Source organism: Cololabis saira, chromosome 1, assembly GCF_033807715.1.
Source record: "Cololabis saira isolate AMF1-May2022 chromosome 1, fColSai1.1, whole genome shotgun sequence".
Classification (NCBI taxonomy): Eukaryota; Metazoa; Chordata; class Actinopteri; order Beloniformes; family Belonidae; genus Cololabis; species Cololabis saira.
Genome location: NC_084587.1, coordinates 42,302,297 through 42,320,016, shown reverse-complemented (window position 1 = coordinate 42,320,016; position 17,720 = coordinate 42,302,297). Strand labels below are relative to the sequence as shown.

At 42.5% G+C, this 17,720-nt stretch overlaps 2 protein-coding genes across 2 annotated transcripts in view; both read right to left on the bottom strand.

Annotated features, from left to right (window-relative positions):
• wdr17 (WD repeat domain 17) overlaps positions 1 to 5,538 on the bottom strand; it is a 39,804-nt gene extending 34,266 nt beyond the window's left edge. The window contains exons 1-3 of the mRNA XM_061733084.1: positions 5,476 to 5,538; positions 1,779 to 1,907; positions 1 to 78 (exon numbers count right to left, since the gene is read on the bottom strand). The exon at positions 1 to 78 is cut by the window's left edge and continues 106 nt beyond it. Of these exons, the coding sequence (XP_061589068.1) occupies positions 1 to 78; positions 1,779 to 1,901 (201 nt within the window). The 5' untranslated portion in view covers positions 1,902 to 1,907; positions 5,476 to 5,538. The remainder of the gene's footprint in view (positions 79 to 1,778; positions 1,908 to 5,475) is intronic.
• A 9,221-nt stretch (positions 5,539 to 14,759) lies between these two features.
• On the bottom strand, positions 14,760 to 17,325 carry LOC133446182 (high mobility group protein B2-like). The gene is made up of 5 exons (XM_061724104.1): positions 17,243 to 17,325; positions 15,961 to 16,131; positions 15,712 to 15,860; positions 15,448 to 15,622; positions 14,760 to 15,368 (listed from the first exon to the last, which is right to left on the bottom strand). The coding sequence occupies exons 2-5, from the start codon at positions 16,105 to 16,107 to the stop codon at positions 15,195 to 15,197; spliced, it is 645 nt and encodes a 214-aa protein (XP_061580088.1). The 5' UTR covers positions 16,108 to 16,131; positions 17,243 to 17,325; the 3' UTR covers positions 14,760 to 15,194.
• Between the last annotated feature and the right edge of the window lie 395 nt (positions 17,326 to 17,720).

The window sequence follows — 17,720 nt, the reverse complement described above, 5'->3', positions numbered from 1 at the left end:
CCAGCTGATCGCTGTGATGGTCTTCTTGTGTTCCGACATGATGGACCTCAGCTTGAATTCATTGTACTGTTGGTCCAACTGCAACAAGGTGGAAAAAAACGAAATAAAGGCTCAGATTTACTCCAATAAATTTAAGAAAAACAAACAAAAAAAACAAAGGTTGGACAAGATCAAGAATATTGATGTGATATATTTGTTTTATTTTATTCATTACTGAACCGTGAGAGACAAAGTTTGTTTGCACAAACCCGACAAATATATCGGGCTGACTGTGCGAAGAAAAGGGGGGCTTGTTGGAGTGTCCCCAACGGGTGCCCTGAGGGACACCAAAGGTGAACTCACCTAACCTCAGCAAAAAATACAGTTTTCATTACCTAACTAACTTGAAATCCATTTCAGATCCATGTCGGGGAGAAACTCTGGGTTTAAAGATCAGCATCGGCTCCCGACCAGGCTTGGTTACCATGGTAACACACTGAGTAAAAGTGACTTCAGTTTATGTAAATGCCTGGAGACCCTCTACCTATTCCACAGTTTGGTTTTAAAATACTCGAGTTTGTGCAAAACTGAAAACTAAAACCCAGGAAGGTGTGACTCCACTTTAAAGCCACTGTATGTAGTAATACCACTTATGACCACATGGGGGCAATAAGATGAACTGTGTTGACAAAAGAGCCACTGAGAACACTGTACTAATGAGTGGGGACGGCCCGACATGTCTTGTATTACCATGTTGTCCCACTACAGGTCCACTTTCTCGTGTCCTGTGATGGACTGTACCAGAAGAACTGGACAAACCAACATTGATGTTTCTGAAGTGTTTTTGAAGCCTCTTTTACCTGCGGTGCCATGTTGGAAATGGGAGGACCCAATTGTCCTGAAAGCTGCGAGGAACATGCCCACCTTACAGCAAGTCATCTTACAGCAATCACTTTTAGCCATGTTGGCTTGTCTGACTTAGCTTATGTTAGCCTATGATGCTAACTAAAATCCCTTTATATTCATCCTGACCAACTCTGTCCAAACATTGCTACCAAAATGATATTAGAACCCAGAGCTAAGACGAAGACCTGCTCTCATATGCTAGCAGGCTTTAGACCCGACTTGACTGACAGAACCAGACTGTAAATATGTTAACTTATGCTACAAAGCTGTACCTTTTTAATCAAGCTTCAACATTGTAACTGGAGGGTTGTCCCCACCCAGGAAACAGAACAAAGTTCCAGTTCCTCCACTAACCATGAAGTGAAGACTTACGGTAACTAATGTTTTGTCAGTAGCGACACTTGAAATGAAGATTTCTGTGCACATTTGATCAGATTGTTTTATTAATTATCATGGTAGATTAGCATAAGCTCAGGGGAGCTAAAATAGTAAAACTGTGAGTGACGTAGTGTGGACGTGTCCTAGCAGACTTTCTGTTCCTCTTATTTCCAACATAGCGCAGTGCAGTGAGGAAAAACAGGCTTCAAAAGCACTCTTCAGAAACCCTGTGGTGATGTCACAGAGAAGGGCTTGTCCAGTTCTTCTTATACAGTCCATGTTGGGACGTGCTCTTCCTCCAGCAGGTGACACGTTAACTTTCTTGTGAAATGCTGCCCCCGTGTGGTCATAATCTTTACTGCTACATGGAGGGTGTTTTTGGTTTTGCTCAGACTGCACGAGTCTGCTGTTTTCTCTCCAGCAGGATGTTAAACGCTCAGATGTCAGGTTCTCCTCCCTCCACCAGGCACGTGATGCCACGTCTCCGCCCCTCGCCAACACACAGGTAGACGCACCTGGTAGATGTAAATGGCCAAAGTGGCGCAGTAGGCGAAGCGGTCTCCACCTGCTGCGCACACGTCTTTGTTCCAGGGCTGACATCCCGCCACCAGCAGCCCCACCTGCTTCACCTTGGCCATGCTCACCTGCGGACACACAAGGTTCAGTCCCAGACCCCCCGGAGCCCTCCAGCCCCGGGGGGGCGGGGTTACAGCACAACGTACTCTGCTACCTGCTCCCAACGCCGGTCCACAGGGGCAGGAGGCTAAGATGATTAAACGGAGGATTGGACTAATCTCCGCTGGGATTGGTTAAGACTGCAGTTGGCGTGAGGACCGGCAGCCTCACGCACCTGCCAGAAACTCAGATTCTTAAGAGGTATAAATAGTCAGAAAGGAGAGTGGTCGGCACGTCAGTGTTGGTACTCTGTATAAGGGGAATAAAAACAGCATGCAAACATGTGAAGGTCCCATAAACCCACAGCTGAAAAAAGAACATGTTTAAGTGTTTAAACTGAGGACACGATGGCAGCGTTTCAGACATTTACATACATTTACCCCCAAGGGGGGTGGTAGTCTAGTGGCTACAGAGGAGGGCTTGGGTCTGGAGTCTAGTGGACCCAGGTTCAAGCCCCGGAATGGCAACAAGGATGAATCACCCCTGGGCAAAGGCCGTAACCCTAATTGCTCCATGGTGTGTATGTCTCAGATGGAAGTCACTTTGGATAAAAGCGTCTGCTAAATGACAGTAGTAGTAGTAGTAGTAGTAGTAGTAGTAGTAGTAGTAGTAGTAGTAGTAGTAGTAGTAGTAGTAGCAGTAGCAGTAGTAGTAGTAGTAATAGTAGTAATACAGCTGAGCGGCCTCTGCTCTTCTCCAACGACGGCCTGAGCCTCTGGGAGCTGAAGACACCTGTGGACTGCAGGCAGGTCGGCTCAGCTCCTGGACTGGACTCGTCTACTCAAAATGCAGATGGGCCCGTTTCCAGGTCCTGCAAACTTCAGCGTCAGATTAGTTTAGCTGCTAAAACCCACCCTCCTAAATCCTAAAGACACAAAAAGGTGGTACTTAGGTTTGCCCTCTTTGGCTTCATTGTTGTTAAATGAATAACAGCCAAGCGAGACTCATAGAGGTCATAATCAAAGTTTGATAAATTGCTTAGTAACAGACCTGTACATACCGCTAACACAGAAGCATTCATGTCTGATGTTCCCAGATCCTCAAACTGTGCAGAACCGACCTCACTGCCCACTAAACTTGGTATGAAAAGTAAGGACATGTGTTCGGTAGGTTATTACATTGTTATAACAACACTTTTTGGTAATAAACCCTGTCCGATGATGTTGATGGTGTTGTTGTTGATGTTTTTAATGTGCCGTCTGTGTCTGTCTGTACTGCAGCATTGTGGCTTTTACTCCGAAACCAATTTCTCCCGTGGGAGATTAATAAAGTAAACGTTGAACCTTGAACCTTGTCCTGTTGGAAAACAGGTTTCTTTCTCTTTTAAATAGCGACACATTTGTCAGGAACATGCGTTTGTGGGAGGAGCAGCAGGGTTGTAACCCTGAAACATTTGCCAAATCTCTGCCAAACAACTTTTGTTTGGTGTTTGTTGGGTTGAAGAAACAACACATGTTGTTAATTTAACAATTGATCTATTTAACAACGAGAGGCTCAGTAGCGAGTGGAAGAACCAAACACAGCCACACCAGCCTGAAGTGAAGAACATTCGAGACAGTTGGACCCGCAACATGAGTGCACGTCGCAGCAAACATACTCCGAGGTCAGACCAAGAAACAGAACATTAAAAAGAGGAGCTTCATCTCAGCATCTAAAAACTCTATTCAGCAGTTTAAACACTGATCAACGCGATGGCAGAGTCTTAGGAAGACTGAACCGATCTGGACCTGAACCAACCCGCAGACTTCTGGACACAAGACCAAAGTGGACATGTTTGGTTTTGAATGTCCCAGAAACATGTTTGGAGGAACCGAACACAGCAGACCCAGTGACTACGTTTACATGCATCAATAACCCTTTTAAAACCGGAATATTAGCAATAACCCGAATTTGCACGGCCATGTAAACACCAATAACCCCTTTGATTAACCGGAATTTGCTCATATTCCGGTTTTTAAAAACCCGAATATGACCCCTGGGTTACTCCTTTTAAAACCCGAATATTCGGTCATGTATACGCTAATGGAATATCCCGATCAAAAGGGACATTAATTTGTTTTCTGCGCATGCTCTGTTCTCAAGGAATCCTGGTCTTTTGAGTCCAGGAAATTCTTATAAACATGGAGAAACTCAAGACCACGCCACACTTTTGGAGTGAGGAGGAGACTAATCACTTCATAAATGTAATGAAAGATATGAACATTTTGGCATTTGTAGACGGTAGAAAGTACCGGGATAGCGAGTTTTACAAGAAGGTGAGCGAAAAGTATCGCAAAGCAGCATTTTCTTTTTGAATTTGGATACAGGAAGAAGAAGCGGAAATTACGGTAATTGCGTCATGATGTTCTCCGCGCGTCGCTGGTTTGATCCAGATATCCCAAATGATTAATTACCATGTATACAGGGATAACTATTCCGAATGTTAAAGTAACCGGAATATTAGCAATAACCCGAATTTTGACTGCATGTAAACCAGGGGTGTCCAAGGTCGGTCCTCGAGGGCCGGTGTCCTGCATGTTTTAGATGTGTCCCTTTTTTTATCAAACCACGATACAAGGAGCTTGGTCATCAACAGAACTATCCAGACTTTGATGAAGGTGGTGACGACCGTTAATTAGAATCAGGTGTGTTGATGCAGGGAAACAACTAAAACATGCAGGACTGCGGCCCTCGAGGACCGACTTTGGACACCCCTGCTGTAAACGTAGTCAGTGTGAAGCACGGCGGTGGAGGGATGCTGGTCCGGACGGGACACCTGCCGATGGAGTGGACCATGAACTCCTCCGTAGGCCGGTGTTCTGCCAAAAAGTGATTGCCTGCCAGGATCTGATTTCCCCCCCTGAAAATTGGTCTTTTTACCTGCCAAAAATGGATTGAAGGCCAAATACATTTAATGAAAGGTTGTTTCTACCTAAATATGATTTGATCTCATTGTTGAGCTTCATAATATAAACACTAGAGCTCACAGGATTGCTTTTAACTCTTTTAAAGGACCATTACAACACAAAATAGGCATTTTCACCTGCCAAAAATTGATTGAAGGCCAAATACAGTTAATGAAAAGTTGTTTCTGCCTAAATATGACTTGATCTCATTATTGAGCTTCATAATCTGAAAATCTGACGTTTTAGTGCTCTTGCTCAACGGGCTGCTGTGCGCGCTCCCGCGGCCAGAAATCAGAAGAAATCAGATTCTGGCAGGCAATCACTTTTTGGCACGACAGCGGTCCTCCAGAGACGGCTGTGGGGACACCTGTATGAAGGATACAGGACTGTCGGGGTACTTAGGCTTGCCCACTCAGTTCTCAGTGAGACTGGAGCCTGCTGGGACCAGTCCTGCAGCTTTGTGCTGTAGCCCCGCCCACACGTGACTGACGTGCAGCATCAGGATCAGGAGCGAGCACGCGGAGAAACCAACAAATGAAGCCTTCGCGGGCGCGCCCGTGTTGTTACCTGCCGTCTCGAGCAGGTAACAACGCGGATGCGCGCGCAGGAAGGCGTGGATGCATCAACAGGTTGGTAATGTCTCGGTTCTTACCGTCGGGGCTCGGCCGGCTCGTGCACGGTGGACAGCTCCCGGTGCTGAACTGCTGCTGCTGCCGACGTCCAAGCGGGGGTGGGCGGCCGCGGGATTGGCCCGGCGCGGGGACGGAGCTCAACGGCTATTGGCTGCCGGGCCCGTCAATCACCGTGACGTCACGCCACTCAAGGCTCCACAAGTGGTCAACGTGCAGGTAGAACTCAGCGGCCCTGCGTCCTAATTAACACGAACCACCGTGGAACTGGAGCTTCCAGACCTTTCTAACCAGTACCGGAGTTGAGGGGGGATGAGGGGGGATAGCACCCCCCCCTGAAATAAAAACGGTCCAAATCATCCCCCCCTGAAATAAAAACGGTCAAAATCATCCCCCCTTTCCATCCCTTATGTCATTTCATCAATGAATGTGGTTTTACTGCTATTTCAACATTTAGTCATCACCAGGAAAATAACTTATTTGACAATTTTCACCTGTTTCAAGTAAATTTTCACTTGAAATAAGTAGAAAAATCTGCCAGTGGGACAAGATTTATCTTCTTATTACAAGCAAAAAAATCTTGTTCCACTGGCAGATTTTTCTACTTATTTCAAGTGAAAATTTACTTGAAACAGGTGAAAATTGTTGTTTTTTCCAGTGATGAGTCTTGTTTTAAGTGTAATAAGATTTTTTTTTACTAAAATGAGACATTTTAACTAGAAATAAGACAAATATTCTTGTTAAGATTTTGAGTTTTTGCAGTGATCCATTTTACTTATCCTGTGAAGGACAGACATATTGATAAGTTCAGAAAACTGTTTTTTATTGTTGTGTTTTGATGTATTTGATGTAAGCCCAGTGGATATTTAAAGCTTACAGAAGGCTGCATTTAACTGCTGCTATGTCATTCCTGCAGTATTTCTGCAGGTGTTTTGGTCAGTGCTATTATTTGTAATATATTATATTATTTGTAATCAGCACAAATTATCTGTCCCCATATCATAAAATCCACCATCCCCCTGATTTTTATTTACAACTCGAGTACTGTTTCTAACAAATAAAGTCAAAGACATCTTTTTTAAATTGATACACAAATTCTACCCTGCAAAACAATATTCATCCAAATTTAAGAATGATACAGATGTTAATTGTTCTTTTTGCCAAAGGCTTCCTGAAACATTCTCACTTATTCTGGTCATGTGAATTCACTTGCAAATTCTGGAGGGACTTCCACAAGTATATTGCTGATTCTGTCTTTTCTGATTTTCATCTTTATTTTAAGAATGTTATTTTTGGTTTTCATAATTTTAATCACAAAGATAGGGACGCAAGTGCAAATTCATCCACAGAAAGCCTGAACTCCTTGTACTTAAAAAAGAACATGAACAATATATGAGGACGATCTACTCATCAAAAAACACAAAGGCACAAAAGACCATCGGCATCTGCAAATCGCTGAATTTGTTTACATGAAACCTACTCTCGCACATTATGCTGTTTTTATTTATCTTTTTAATATACATTCAACTGTCTTGTCCTTTATATATATTCTTTTGTTTATTTCTTTTCAATTTAGTGCTGGAATCTCTGTATTTGTATGTTGCCTTTTATCTTAATTTTTCATTGTATTTCAAGATTTAAATTAAAAAAAAACAAAAAAACTGGAGCTTCCAGCCAATAACACAAACAGGACCCAGTCTGTTCCAACTCCTCCCCTCTGGACCATAGACATATACATGTATACATACATGTATACATATGTATACATGTATACATGTATACCGGTATATACATGTATACATAGTATACATGTATACCGGTATATACATGTATACATGTATATATGTCTATGCTCTTGACGGAGCTACAGAGCTCTGTAGCCAAAACCTCCAGCCAGAGACAGTTTCTTCCCCCAAGCTGATTAACTCTCCTCGCTCAGAGTCTGAGAGTAATCAACCACTTTCTACTAGAATTAAATTCTCTCATTAAATCTCTTTATTTGATAAACAACAAAAAAAGTAATATATTTTTATTCAACTATGAAAAGTTTTTCCCTGTATCCTCTGACTAACCTTTTATTTATAACTGTCTTGACCTTTCCTTATTGTTTTCTATGCATCAGATTCTATTCCTCATAGCTGTTTTATTCTCCTGTTTTATTATCTATTTATTTACTTACTCATCTTTATTATTATTATTATTATTATTATTATGACTGTTACCTTCATTATCTATATTATGAATTCTTATTCATACTAGATATTTTTATAATTTACTCCATCATTGTATGTGCTGTTCCACACTATTGTATACCTTGTTGGTGTTTGTATACCAAGATTTGCTAATAAAGTTTAATAAAAAAAGAGTAATCAACCACTGTGCAATAATAATAATAATAATAATAATAATAATAATAATAATAAATAACCACAATCAAATGCTGTAACAATGCAGCTTTCATTAACCATGTCTACCTCACACTGCTGCATCTTTCACTTTAAATAAAAAGGTATATATGTTAATAAGAGCTTTCATTTGCCTATTTACTGTACAGTGAGCGAAAATAACCGAGTCAAAATCCCTATACTATATATATATATATATATATACACTATATACTGACTATAATAAATAAACACGATTCTGATTCTGAAGAGTTTCTGGTTGACGTGTCAGTAATTCGCTTCATTTCATCATATTTTAATATGTATATGTAATATCTCCTGCGCTCAACCTGCTGTCAGCTTGGAGCGTGTGATTGTTGAATGTAGGTGAAAGGTCCACGATCAGCATCCAGGTATCAATGTTGTCCAGATGAGTCAGTGTGCAGTCCAGGAGGTTGGAGGTGGCACCTTCAGCCGACCCGTTTGCCTTATAGGCAAACTGAAGCGGGTCCAGGGTGGCAGGAGGAGTCTCTCTGGGGACGTGCTGATGATGGGAGCGAGGACCAGGGGCTGGAGCTCATCCAGGCCGGCTGCAGCCCAAACCTGGTTCGGGCACGGTGGATGTGGTTTTTTAGACGCTGCTCGGTTTAGTGGAAACCTCAGCTAGCAGCAGCTAACTTGGTTTCAGTGTAGATATGACTCTTTGGTTTAAAAGCTATTTAACAAATCACACTCAGGTTGTTCAGTTTGATTCTGTGTTGTCTGATCTGGTCGTACTGAATGAGGGGGATCCTCAGGGCTCTATTTTAGGACCCTTGCTCGTTTTTACTTTATATTAATCACCTCTGTGACCAGCTTAAATTCTCTTCTCATCACATGTATGCAGACGACACAGTTCTATACACATCAGCACCTTCTCTGAGGGAGGTTTCCACAAACCTTCAGGCTGACTTTGCGACCTCACAGACTGCGCTTCATGTTGCAAAACTAGTCCTGAATGTAGCAGTAGGCCAGCAGCTGGGACCAATTACAGTTTTTCTCAGTCGCTTTGGTACATTTCTCAGATCATCCTCGACATTTGCAAAACAGTAAGTGCATTTCTCAAAACAGTTCGTACAAATAGCAAAACACCATGGATTACCTGCAAAAGCCAGTCTCTTGCTCAAAATCCTTAGTTCATCTCTCAAAATTAAATATCTGTGTCAATGAACGTGTCAGTGCATCAGAATCACAAGTGCTTGTGTCATTGTGTACGGATAAGACAGTCAAATTGCTTACTCATGTTCCCTGTGAAGTTGTCTTGCAGTCCTATGTGGAAAAAATATTGTAATGCAAAACACAAAATTGAGTAAGATAAAATGTCACTGTATATAGTATACTTACTGTATATGGTAAAATGAAAGTAGAATACTGTCATATTGTATGAAGCATTACAGAAAGTATACAGTATTACAGTACAGTGCTTACTGTATTGTTAGATTACATACCTGTTCTGTCGACGAAAAGTCTTGACGATTGAGGACACAGTTGTTCTCCCAACATTTGGCTGCACCCTTCGACCAGCCTCGGCCATTGTAAGCCCATGATTGAGACATGGTCTACAAGTGTAGCTCTTATCTCATCAGGAACACGCATATGTCCTCGGCCTCTTCTGCCTCTTCCTCTGTTTTGCCTCCCAACTCCTGCGCCACGCAGCCTCACTCCTCTTCCTCTTCTTCTTCTCTCTGGCTGTTGACCCCGTCCAATTCCTTGTCCTTCCATTGTCAGACATTGTAACATTGTGTTGTGCTCCGGCTATATGTATACTTGCCAGCTGATAGTTCATGAGATGCACCTTTGAGCTATTTCAGAAAACTGGTTGATCATTGGTTGATCTAATGCTTGACACATTTCTCTTCATTACAGAAAGTCAAGATTCACCTGGGATCAATTTACCAATTCAGGCCAGATTTAGAAACAAAGTCTAATGGAAATGTATAGAAATATGCTGACATATTATGACAACTTGTTCAACCATTTTGCATGTAAAGACTTATGCGATGAACTAATGCCTAAATGTTGTGGGGGGTGAGACTATTCAACAGAGACAGAGATAATACATTTTGATCAACATGACATAAACAACTGATAATGTAGGAAACAGCAGAAAATTGTACATTATCATTTGCATGGATGACAAATGCATTTGCAACTTGTTCAAAGAAATGAGAAACTGCTTTTTTGATGTGCACAAGTGACACAATGATGTGAAGATTGAACAGGTAGTTTTGAGAATTTCAATTCTGATCTGAGAAATGTACCAAAGCGACTGAGAAAAACTGTAAGAGGGACACAGGGACTCTTTATAAGCAGGTGTGGCAAAGGGTGTCACTCCCTGTGTCCCTCGTGTGAGTTGGCTGTGTTCCTTACTCTCTGCCCCCCCGGTAAGGAACATTTTGTGTTTTTTAGCATTGTTTTATAGTGGTTTTATTGTTAGGGTAACGTAGGGGTGCATGTATATGCACCCTGAGGTATCTGTATTTTAATGATTTTAATTGTGGGTCTCTTTGTTTGTATGACTGAAACTTTCACTGTTTTTGTAGAGGTATGTAAAAGATGATTTTTAAACCTCACAACAGGTCCTACAAACATTTTAACAGTGCTTTCTTTTACTTTTACTTTTAGGCATAGCACTGACTGCTGTTTATTTTAGTTTAGTATTTTATGTTTTAGTTGTATTGGTTTTATTGTCTTTTAGGATTTTAAGGTTTAGTTTTAACATTCTGTCTTCTCCTTTTCTAGTGTTGCGGCTGGTGGTGTCCTCCATTCACCGTGTGGTCGAGGCGCTGGGAGTTCACTTATCGTGTGGTGGTTTGATTTGATGTGTGTTGGGTTTATACTTCTTTTCTTTAATATTTCTGATTTACGTTACTCCCAGTGTCCTAGGCAGTGAGTGGTTGGCTCCCCAGCCGTGATGTGTCTGTCTATCTTCTTTTTCTTCATCAACTGTGGTATTTTAGAGTTTTAGACATGTTAAATAAATGGCAGTTTGACCCACGCTGACCGTCTTGGCCTCTTAATCGAAGCCCCTGTTTATCAGATCATCCTCAAGGTTACATGAATGCTACCAAAACCAAAGTTCTCCCATAAACCTGTCTGCAGTTCCTGACATCAAAACTCTGCACGGTGACACAAGTGAGGTTGTACACTCATAAATATCTTGGTGTTTGGCTTGATAAGAATCCTGACTTTAAACTTTATATTTCATACTTGATAAAAAAAAAAAGCTCACATTTACCTTACACTTTGGTATTTATCACGGTTGGACCATGGAGATACCATCTATCTTAGCTAAATTACTGTAGGTAAATTGGATCCCATGGACCATGTTGTCCTGAAGAACATAACAGGATCACATTTCAGGACTCGTCCTTGCTGGATTTACTTCACTTAATAATCGCAGGTTGTACCACTGGCAGGGGCGGGGCTTCAGGGGGGGCTGGGGGGGGCACTACTTGGTTCATATTAGGTATAAAGCATTGTATAATACTGTATGTTGTGCTGAGATTTTCACACTCACAGTTAACATTGAAACAAAAATTGCAAGTGAATCTCCAAATGTATTTTGGGTAAAATGGTTGGTCATCAACAGCCGTCTATCAACATCATACGTCATCATCCATCACTTGTCAACAGAGCACAGTAATCCATACAGCCTAAACATGAGCGGGAGTTATAAACACAAAAGTGGAGCGATAAAACGCAAATAAAAAGAAAGGGAGCAAGAAAAAGCCAAATTGCCCAAGCTAGACGCATATTTTGTTGGCCCTAATCCTCCTCCTGTGGGAGATGAACCTGACGTTGTTAGCAGAGATTCATCCCTGGGCCCGGGCCGCCAAAAGCTGCATCATGGTCAGGGAGCAGGTTTACAGGTAGCTCCAGTTACAACAATCACAGACACACACTGGCAGCAAGGAAATGGGAGTTTGTGGTAAATTGTTGATATAGTAGCCCGGCATGAGACGAGAGGCTCCGGGCTGCAAAGGGCCCGGTCATATGCCCCCGCGCCCCGGCCCGGCTCTGATATGTTCCGCTACTGAACACTGGTATATTTTTACGTACGAAGCCATTCTGGGAAGATTGCATACATTTGCACCAAGTTCATTGCCGTTCTGCAATCTCAGAGCTGAGTAGATAAATAAAGATTAAATAAAAATAAATACGTTCCAGGCCTTCCAGGGTTTTATACTTCACCCCCACCTCACGCAAACCAATCAGACCCAGAAAAGAAAGAACACAGGCGTGCGTCGCTGACAAGCGTGATCTGAAGGCAGGACTTTGACACATGACGACGAGCTCAAATATATTTACACCAACAACCATCTTTAATATAACTAAATGAAAACACGTGTAGGTGTGGTCATGGAGGGTTTTATCAAGTACAACCACCCCCCCACACCATCAGGCGATAATACATTTAATTTTGGTTCAATCTTGCTCCTTACTGTTTGACCAATCGTAGAGGAGCTGGACCAGGAAGGACCGCATAATGAGGAAGAAATGTATAAGGTAAAGAGTAGAGGAGGGAATGTAAAAACAAGGAACGCGTGTTTAAGGAAAAGGAGAAACAAAATATATTTATGCTTTTATTATTAATCACGTCAGGTTTGATTCTCCATCCATCAAGAGAATAAAACCTATTAACGTCTAATGCTTTAGGTTTTATTGCGTTTCCATCCGGGGTGGTCAATGTGGAGACAGTGGAGGACTACAGCTATCTGGGAGTCTACATTGATAAACTGGACCCAACCCTGATGCCCCTTTTCTTCCCGCCTGCAGCTGTCCTCGTCAACAAGGCCCCGGACCCCCTCTCCCCCGTCTACCACAGACTAGCCCCCTAACCCACATTAACGCAAAGACCCCACTTCTGAGCTTATACGTCACATTTTTTTTAAATTTATTTATTTATTCTTTATTTCATTCATTAATCAAATAAAACAAACAATTTAATATAAACACAAACATTCCTAAATTGTGAATGAAAGGGAGCAGAAAGAAGAAGAATCTTATTTAATCTGCAAAAAAACAAAGTAAATAAAAAACTAAAATAAAATAGACACAGCCGGTCACATTCCTTTTTAGTTCCCAAGTTACAATTCAGTTAATACCATTTAACAACAATGTTTATACCTTTCATGACAATGGGATGTCAATCAAACGTAACTAACATATTTCATATTTCCTTAACATACTGGCTTTAATTGTTCTTTTGAATTTGTTTGATTTGGATTCTTTGTTCAGATTGTTCCATAAACTGATTCCTTTCATAGAAACACAACGTTCCATCAATTTAGTCCTGTATGTTTTTTTTTTTAAAGATCTCTGTTTCTTTTAAGTTATACTTGCTTTCTCTTTTTTCAAATCTTTTCTGAATGTTGACTGGTAAAGTTTTATGAGCTTTAAACATAATTTGCAGTATACTATAATTACTAATTCATGAAATTTCAAGAATTGTAACTGAAGGAATAATGGATTTGTTGGATCTCTATATTGTTTTCTACTGATTATTCTTATGGCTCTTTTTTGCTAAATGAAAATTGACTGAATATGTTTTACAGGCATTTCCCCAAACTTCAACACAGGTGGTCAGATATGGAACAATCAGTGTTATATAAAATGTACAACGCTTTGTTGTCCAATGAATCCTTTACTTTGTGTAACAGCAATTGTTTTTGATATCTTTGTATAATGTATATGTGATAAATTTAAACTCATCCAGCATGACGTTTCCCTTACTCTATTTCAATACCATCTATATTAACTGAAGTGTCAGTGTCTCCTCCTGTAAATATGAATTTTGTTTTTTCAATATTCAGTGATAAATTTAACGCACATCCTAGGTCACCTCTGTACTCATTACTCCGGCACTTTAAAAACCAACATGTTGTACATTTGTATTGCACCAATCACAACACATTCCTTGTGTGTTAAACTTGGCAATAAGCTTCTGATTCAGGAGGCCAGAACCCTCTACTTCCCGAGGAGCCCAGGGTCATTCAGCGTCTGCCCCGCTGTACTGGATGGTGTTGCTCTGGTCTCCGGTGCGAGGCTCTGCACTGCAAAAACTCAAAATCTTAAGAACATTTGTCTTATTTCTAGTTAAAATATCTCATTTTTAGTCCCAAACAAAAACAAAAATCTCATTACACAATACTCGATGGAAAAAACAATTCACCTGTTTCAATTAGATTTTCACTTAAAATAAGTAGAAAAATCTACCAGTCAGTGGAAGATTTTTGCTTGTAATAAGAATTCTTGAATTTACTTGAGGTAAATTCAAGAATTTACTTGAGGTGAAAATTGTTATGAGATTTGACTAAAAATTAGACATTTTAACTGGAAAGACCAGTATTCCTGGTAAGATTCAGTTTCTGCAGTGGTCTCCGGCAGGACCCTGGGGCCTCTAGCGCCACAGGTCTTCCCTTGCTGTGGAATTAGAAATCCTCACGTGAAATCAGATTGTAAACTTGATCAAATTTAGTTCTGAATCCACACCATCTATATATTGTATTTATTTTTAGTTTGGACAGAGCGGCATTAAGCATAACCTCCATGAAACATCCCGGTTCTAGTCAGCTAGGAGACTCAGTTAGGAGTCTGGTTTAATGTTTTCAGTATTGATACTTTGGGCCGATAAATGAAGTCTCCTGGTTAAATAGTTTAAGCAAAAACAAGCGTTGATCTTAGTGTGAGGTTCACAGAATCAGATTGATTCAGTGCTGAGCTGCATCTGGACCCTGGTCTTGATACACTCTGGAACCGGTTCAGATTATTGACCTCTAAAACCAGAGTTGGAGGAACCTGGTTTTGGACCTCAGAAACCCCCCATCAGAACCGTAGCGGGTCAAACACTTCAACAGTTCACTGTAAGAAAGTCCACACAGTTTTAATCAATATACAAAATTTTTATTACAAAAACAAAATTGGTTCTACAAGCTTAAAGTTCCACATTTAAAACGGCTGCCAACATTTTAAATCAAGCTACAGAAAATCTCCTGGTAGTAAGACGAGTTTTAGAGATGCGCCGCGGCAGAACGGCGGCGCTGCAGAATCATAAAAAAAAAAAAAAGGAACGAAATCTGACTTCCTGCTGCCCTCAGGAGCTTCAGTCCATTTAATCAGCGTTTAAATATCAACGAGGACGAGATGTAACGAACGAGTTCGGCAGAAACACACGTGGACTAAGAGTTTAAAACTAAATCCCTGAAGTGGATGAGGCGTTCAGGTCCGACCGAGCCGCCGGGACAGCAGGATGGTTCATTCACCCACACACCAAAACAAACTGAGCGGAACGATGCAAACTGCACTCCTTTAAACATTTACTCGTCATCATCGTCGTCTTCATCGTCGTCATCCTCATCATCTTCGTCCTCGTCATCATCATCATCGTCGTCGGCTGGCACCACCTTCTTGGCCGGGGGCCTGCCGGGGCCGCTCTTCTTGCCGGCATCGCTCTTTCCTGAGCCAGACTTGGCCTTGTAGGCGGCGACGTCCTGCGGAGGAGAACACGGTTAACAGTCCACTCTGACCCCGGGTGAGAGGCCAAACCCCCACCGGTAAAACCCCCCATACCTTCTCGTATTTCTCCTTCAGCTTGCCGGCCTTGGCCTCGTACGGGGCCTTGTCTTTGGAGGTCTGCGTGGACCACAGCTCGCCGAGCTTCTTGGCGATGTCGCCGATGGAGATGCCGGGATGCTCCTCCTTGATGCGAGGGCGGTGGTCGGAGCAGAAGACGAAGAAAGCGGAGCTGAGGGGCACAGAGAGGATCCGTTAGTGGCCGAAAAACCCCGAAACGGGTTGCTGAGCTTCATTAAAACCCTGCCTGAAGGAACTTACGGTGGCCTCTTTGGGGCATTCGGGTCCTTCTTCTTCTTGCCCTTGGCGGTCCCTTTAGGTGGGACGTAGGTCTTCATCTCTCTGTCATATCTGACCTTGTCGGTCTTGGCCAAGTCCTCAAACTTCACCTTCTCCTTGGCTGACATGGTCTGTGTGTGTGGGAAGAGGAAAAGTTTGTTAAATAAAAACACTGGTTTATTAATTCCCCTCTTTAGTTGCAGCTACATGATGAGGGTGAAGAGGACCCACCTTCCATCTCTCGGAGCACTTCTTGGAGAACTCGGAGAAGTTCACGCTGGTCCCTGGGTGCTTCTTCTTGTGCTCCTCCCGGCAGGTGGCCACGAAGTAGGCATAGGAAGAGGTCTTCCCTCTGGGCTTGTTCGGGTCCTTTGTCATGGCTGCAACTGCTCTCTGAAAAAACTGAAGGGGGGGGGGGGGGGGGGACGATTAGTCTACAGGAAGCAATTATTTTTTTTTTTAAATTGAAAGACGAAATGCAAACAGCACAATATAACCACCAGGGGGAGACAAACTCAGCGGCGGAAAATCAGGACACAATGAACTAAAGTAATGCATTAAAAAAGCACAAACTTAAGGCCTTGATGGCCTTTGCATTGGTGGAGAGACTAATGGTTCTAATATATTGTCTGATTTGACCTCATTTTCAAAAATACAAAAAAAAAATAAAAGGCTTTTGGTTAATAAAGGGATTTGTGACTAAACCATTTTGCCAATAAACTAAGATTAATGATATAAAATTGTTATTTTTTTAACAGATGGATAGTCAATGAAGCCAAACAATACAATATTCAAAGCAAAAGGGAGAAATGTGGTTCAACACAAAACACGAATCAAATTACAGATATAGTTCCATTCATTTTGTAGTTAAAGAAAAACTCTAAATTAAATCCATCTTTAAAAAAAAAAACTTTACATGGGTAGGACTGAATTATTTTAAAAGATACGTCCTTCATTTTATTAGTAACAAATCTTTCCCCAGTACCGGGATTTTGTTAAGGAACGGTTGCAGGGCGTTAATAGGATCGGTCAAAGTTGAGCATAATCTTGGTGCAGGTCGGGGTTTCTGGCTCCGCCGCTAATCGGATTTCTGCTCCTCCCGAGACAAAAAGACCAGACTCCATTTTGTATCTTCCCGCCTAAAGATGACTCCGCCAAAAAAAACCCGGCCCCGGCAGCCGCCCCTGCAAGCCCCGGCGGGGGAGCGCGGTCCCCCCGGGTCGAGGGGGACCGTGTTGAGCCGTGTGAGCGGGGCGGCGAGGGCCGCGGGTCCCTGCGGCCCTCGCCGCCCCGCTCACACGGCCCAACACGCGGCTTCCCTCGCTACGAAATGGCGCTGCTGTAAACGCGGCCTGTTGCGCATTTACTCGACCTCGCCGATAACCCGCTTTAGCGGATAAAAGCGCCACAACCCCGAAGGATTAACACACGAAACTAAATTCCAACCCCCTTTTGCACAAGATAATAACATTTCACCTGGAATAAAAAGCTTTTAAATAGGGCGAAATCGTACCTTGGTTCTCCGGAGAAACTGCGACTGAACGAGGAAGGACGCGGTTGTTGTGTCACCGTCGCTGCTCAGGAGCTCGACTAACCTGACTAAAAATAGTTCCCCGTGGCCCCGCCCCCGCCCCGCGCTGATTGGCTCACAGGCAGCATTCTCGTTTGAACTGCAGGGGGAAGGGGCGGGTTCTCGCACGTGATTGGCTGGAAAGCGCCCGTCAAGTTTTTTGTGCGTTGTCTCGGACGCCGATTGGCTGCGTTGGACTTTTAAACGCACGGCGCGAAAAAAGGCCAGTCTTTTGTTTGGAGGAGCCGGAAAGGAGGGGGCGGGTTCCACCGTCTTCAACCCCGACCGTTTGTTTTTTAAGACGAACAAACAACTGCAGAAAAAGACAAACTTCCCCTCAGTCAGTCTTTCACAGACACGAAAACACGCTCTTAATCTTTAACTGACAAACATTGCTACTCACTTATGTGTGGACTGATGG

Bases quoted from the DNA above. Each gene is read 5' to 3' on its own strand.
- LOC133446182 (XM_061724104.1), bottom strand. From the start codon at position 16,107: ATGACAAAGGACCCGAACAAGCCCAGAGGGAAGACCTCTTCCTATGCC. The intron at 15,623-15,711 runs GTAAGTTCCTTC...TGTGCCCCTCAG, and splicing joins AATGCCCCAAAGAGGCCACC to CTCCGCTTTCTTCGTCTTCT. The intron at 15,369-15,447 runs GTATGGGGGGTT...TCTCCTCCGCAG, and splicing joins TGAAGGAGAAATACGAGAAG to GACGTCGCCGCCTACAAGGC.